Raw genomic sequence first — 5,000 nt, 5'->3', positions numbered from 1 at the left:
TGACATATGTCTTTTTATAGTTTATATAAAAAAGATCTATTATAATGGCGTTGTTACTGTTCTTAAAGGGCTTATAGCATCCTGCTTTTCCATCTGCGGTTGTAGCTTAGATAATAGTAATAATAGTAAGCAGCTCTTCTAGGAGAAGGACACTCCAAAATCAAACCATTGTTCTCTAATCTTGGGTAGTGCCATAGCCTCTGTACCATGGTCTTCCACTGTCTTGGGTTAGAGTTCTCTTGCTTGAGGTTACACCCGGGCACACTTATTCCATCTTATTTCTCTTCCTCTTGTTTTGTTAAATTTTATATAGTTTATATAGGAGATATTTATTTTAATGTTGTTACTCTTCTTAGAATATTTTATTTTTCCTTGTTTCCTTTCTTCACAGGGCTATTTTCCCTGTTGGAGCCCCTGGGCTTATAGCATCCTGCTTTTCCAACTAGTGTTGCAGTTTAGCAAGTAATAATAATAATAATAATAATAATAATAGTAATAATAATAATGATTATTATTATTATTATTATTATTATTATTATTATTATTATGCTTGTTTCTGGTTAAATTATCATCTGATATTCATAAAATGATTTTATTGCGAGTGGAATTTTTTTTGAGGAATTTTTGTGGGTGGAATTTATAGGACACCATTTCAAGAAAAGAGGATTAGTAGTGGGTGGCATTTTCAGACGTACACAATACTCTTCTAGCATGATTAAAAAAATACTTAGTTACTCTTAAAAATGTAATATAAGAAGGTAATAGAAACCTTATATAATATTATATCTTGACAATCTGGCACATCCATATGGCAGAGAAAAAGTGTTTTTTCTTTTTTTTTCTTTTTTAAACAAGCTATGAATTATTACAAGACGCTTTTCATATGCAGGAGACATGGGTCTTTCGACTGCACCTTTTCGTGCTACATTTTTTTTTTGGCATAGACAAGTAATAATTATATCTTTTGGGAGTTCACAAATACAAGGATCTGACAATAACGGTGACTCATCAGCACTGATATTCCATCCAAAATCTGATGTTATTAGTGATGAATCCGGGTTTAACACTGAAGCACTCATACATATCTTGTAAAATGATCAACTTAAATGACTTCGCAATAATGAGCTAGTACAAGGAAGATTTAGCAATTATAGTGTACTGGATTGAGTGAAAATTTCACATCAGAGGTGCTTCCCTTCCAAATACTTTTTCTCAGTCGGGCCAAAGCAAATATTTATCCACTCGATAAACAATTGTCTTGTTACCTAGGCTTTTCCATTAGCCCTCCACAACACGTTTAGATTTTCCTTAGTGACTTTGTGGGTCTTGAAGGTTCGAGGAGTATCGGAGTGATATACCAGCAGGGGTTTCACCTTGCAATCCCCACTCTCATTTGCACAGAGTGCAAGGGTAACCCTATCCTTCATAGGCTTATGCCCAGGTAGCCTCTTTTCTTCTGCCATGATGTACCTTCGACGAGGCATTTTTTCTAAAAAAGCCCAGTCTCGTTGCAATTTAAGACTTGCTTGGGACTGTAGCCTTCCCGGACAGTCAACTCGTCGAACGTCTTAACAAAGGCTTTGTCCGCTTTCGTGTCCGAGCTTGTAGCCTCCCCCATGATGCACCACCGAATGAATGCCTGAGCGTCTCTCAAATTTTTCAAGCCACCCACGAGAAGCCTTGAACTCTGGGGGTTCCTGCTTCAATATTCCTTCTCCTGCGTCGGCTTCGGCCTGAGCAAGCACGAGATCACCGAAAATTGCGCTGGCTTTCTGGCAGATTATTGTTTCGGTAATAGTGTCTCCAGCCATTTCTTTGTCCTTTATCCAGACAAGCAGCAGTCTCTCCATCTCATCGTGGACATGGCTCCTCTTGCAGGAGAAAACAGTCATGCCCTTAGAAGGTGTTGCTGCTTTGATAGCTTCCTTCTGCTTCTGGATCGTTCCTATCGTAGATGGATTTCGGCCATATTCCTTCGCAAGCACACTTAACCGCATGCCAGCCTCGTATTTCTTGATTATTTCCATCTTCATCTCTATGGAAAGCATCATCCTCTCCTTTCCCTTGACATCAGCAACTTTCTTTGGAGTTATGGGGTCCTTTGACTGGCCAGACAGTACTACATTGGATCCTTCTCTCTGGTTATGGTTCACTTTCCCTTTGCCTACACATACACCGAATAGTCTGGCATAATATTTACAAATTTTCCTCTGTCCTCATACACCTGACATCACTGAGATTACCGAACAATTCTTTTTCACCAAAGGGGTTAACTACTGCACTGTAATTGTTCAGTGGCTACTTTCCTCTAGGTAAGGGTAGAAGAGACTCTTTAGCTATGGTAAGCAGTTCTTCTAGGAGAAGGACACTCCAAAATCAAACCATTGTTCTCTAGTCTTCGGTAGTGCCATAGCCTCTGTACCATGGTCTTCCACTATCTTGGGTTAGAGTTCTCTTGCTTGAGGGTACACTCAGGCACAATATTCAATCTAATTTCTTTTCCTCATGTTTTGTTAAAGTTTTTATAATTTATATAGGAGATATTTATTTTATTATTATTCTTAAAATATTTATTTTTTCCTTGTTTCCTTTCCTCACTGGGCTATTTTCCCTGTTGGAGCCCCTGGGCTTATAGCATTCTGCTTTTCCAACTAGGGTTGTAGCTTAATAATAATAATGATAATAATAATAATAATAATAATAATAATAATAATAACAATAATAATGGCTAATGATATAATATCACGCATGATAACAGTACGTACTGTAAAATTGTTACGAATGCGAAATCACAAACACTAAGCCAATGCGTACGATACCGTTGCTGGAATGAAAATACATAGGAACGCCAATGCGTAGATGCATGATGGGATACAGTACAGTAGATGCCGACCAATAGGAGAGCAGAATTTCATGGTGGTATCTAGCATCCTGGCAGGGAGATAACCAATGGGAACGCAGGAGGATGGTAGTAAATTTACGGGCTGGCGGCGCATGAATTTTAAAATCTGTTTCGGATACAGTTGGGCTCCCGCTCCGTACCGCCTTTCGTTGTCCGAAACATTTTTCGTAATCCGAGTCACAAAATTCTTCGCATCTCCTTTCGCAAAGTGAAATGTTCGTAAGCCGATTCTTTCGTATCTAGTAGTTTGACTGTAGTATGGAGGATTACTGTTAACTTGGTCAGCAGACATTGTCACATACTTTCACATGATGGTACTGAGGAAAATGCCTTTTCATGTTATTGAAATCACAGTATTTCCTCCGACAAGAGACATCAAGGGAATGCAGACAATGATCTTCCAAAAAACAATTCCAATACACATTCGACACAGTAGTTTCTAGGAAAACCAGCGAAGATGCCTTAATGCACAGGTATAAGCAAACAATCTGGAGTAGGGCTGAGCAGTATTGGACAACAGAAGAAACTGAGGAGAGGGAATGGTGCGACAGTTACCATTTACAGCTAGATTGCTCTTTCATTACAGAGTGCATGTGTTTATTGAAGGGAATAAAATGGAAAATTTTCAAAATTTTAACATTTTACGGGTATAGGTCGTTTACACTAAGCTCCTGGAGAAGAAGCAATATGAACACCAGGGGAGGTTCACTGAAATACAAAAAAATATTATTAAAATTCTATTTCAATATGACAAAGCTATAAATAGCTAGATGTCATTGCCTTGATTTAAAAAACAGGTATTATATGGTAAGGACAAGCATAATAATAACCATCTGACATAGCCTACTTACCTCATTACCATATCTTTGCAGGGCTCAAGCACAGCTTCAATGACAGCTGTGCCATCAATGCGCTTTTCCTTGCAAGGAGTGGAATTCTTGCCACTAACACGGCAAACTTGATAAAACATGTGAGGACTGGTCTTCGCACTGTCATCCCCAACAAATACTTGCACAATGGTAGGTTTTGTGTAACCAATCAACTAAAAAGTAAAACATTATTTTAACATCATTAAAAAAGATATGTCTGAAGCAAAAACCAATCTAAAAATTTCCTGTTAATTATATGTGTATTAATATATAAAAGTAGTCTCGCATCAAAATCTATAAAGACCATCCTGTATCTAGGCAAATGTTTTAGGGGTATAGTGCTATTATTTCTGATTTATGGTAGGCCTATACAGTATATTAATATTAAATATCCGAACATCCGGGAGCTACTCTACTAGTCAATCTGCAGTTGTCCACAATCATAAATAAAAGCTACAAAATAATAACCACCTTTCTTTTTCCAATTCTCACGTTACTGTAATGAATTTTGCAGACAAATAATAATAATCAGTTATAATTTTATCATTATCAACTATTTTTTGTTATCGTAAACCAGCTGTAGCCTATACCAATATTGTGTAATAAACACAGTAGGAAAATTTTAATCATCAATATTCAAATTTCTAGATTTTCTTTGACATTCTAAATAATAAAAACTACTCATAAAAATCAAAAGGTAAAATAATTAAATAACTTCTGTACTATCTTAGAACTTTAAGGAAAACCTGTGTACAAGAACATTGCAGAATGATAAAAAAAAAGAAAAATAATCAGATCAAAATTCAAGCATACTGTATATATGATGTCACAAGAAAACATATTTAGGTTTTCCAAACTGTAATGAAATTCAAGATTTTAGCATTTCAGTCATTTACAATGTTTACATATATTTTAGATTGTTCCAAAATACCCTTTAATCAATTTCACAGATTATATTGATTTAGTAGTATAAATAGCGAGGTCAACGATAAAAAATTACAACATTCATTGTTGTAAAAGCACAGCGATTAAAGGAAGTTAGTCAATTGAATTTTAATTTTTCAACAATTTATAAAGAGTACATGCATATCTACTTTAAATTAATTCTAAATATTATTTCCTGATTTTATGTATAAAAGTATTATTTTTTCACCTTGAAATATCTCATCTATTATAAATGATTTTAATAAAACCCTAATATTCAACATTTCCTTATCTTATTTAGTTTT

The 5,000-nt window shown here is 35.6% G+C and overlaps 1 protein-coding gene across 4 annotated transcripts in view; it reads right to left on the bottom strand.

Annotated features, from left to right (window-relative positions):
- The window catches only part of LOC137621476 (nuclear factor of activated T-cells 5-like), a 426,226-nt gene that overhangs the window by 138,101 nt on the left and 283,125 nt on the right, over window positions 1-5,000 (bottom strand). For all 4 annotated transcript variants that reach the window (XM_068351807.1, XM_068351808.1, XM_068351806.1 and 1 more), the window contains one exon: window positions 3,754-3,944. In XM_068351807.1, the coding sequence (XP_068207908.1) occupies window positions 3,754-3,944 (191 nt within the window). The remainder of the gene's footprint in view (window positions 1-3,753; window positions 3,945-5,000) is intronic.

This window comes from Palaemon carinicauda, chromosome 28 (genome assembly GCF_036898095.1).
Source record: "Palaemon carinicauda isolate YSFRI2023 chromosome 28, ASM3689809v2, whole genome shotgun sequence".
Taxonomy (NCBI): Eukaryota; Metazoa; Arthropoda; class Malacostraca; order Decapoda; family Palaemonidae; genus Palaemon; species Palaemon carinicauda.
This window is presented reverse-complemented; position numbering and strand designations above follow the sequence as displayed.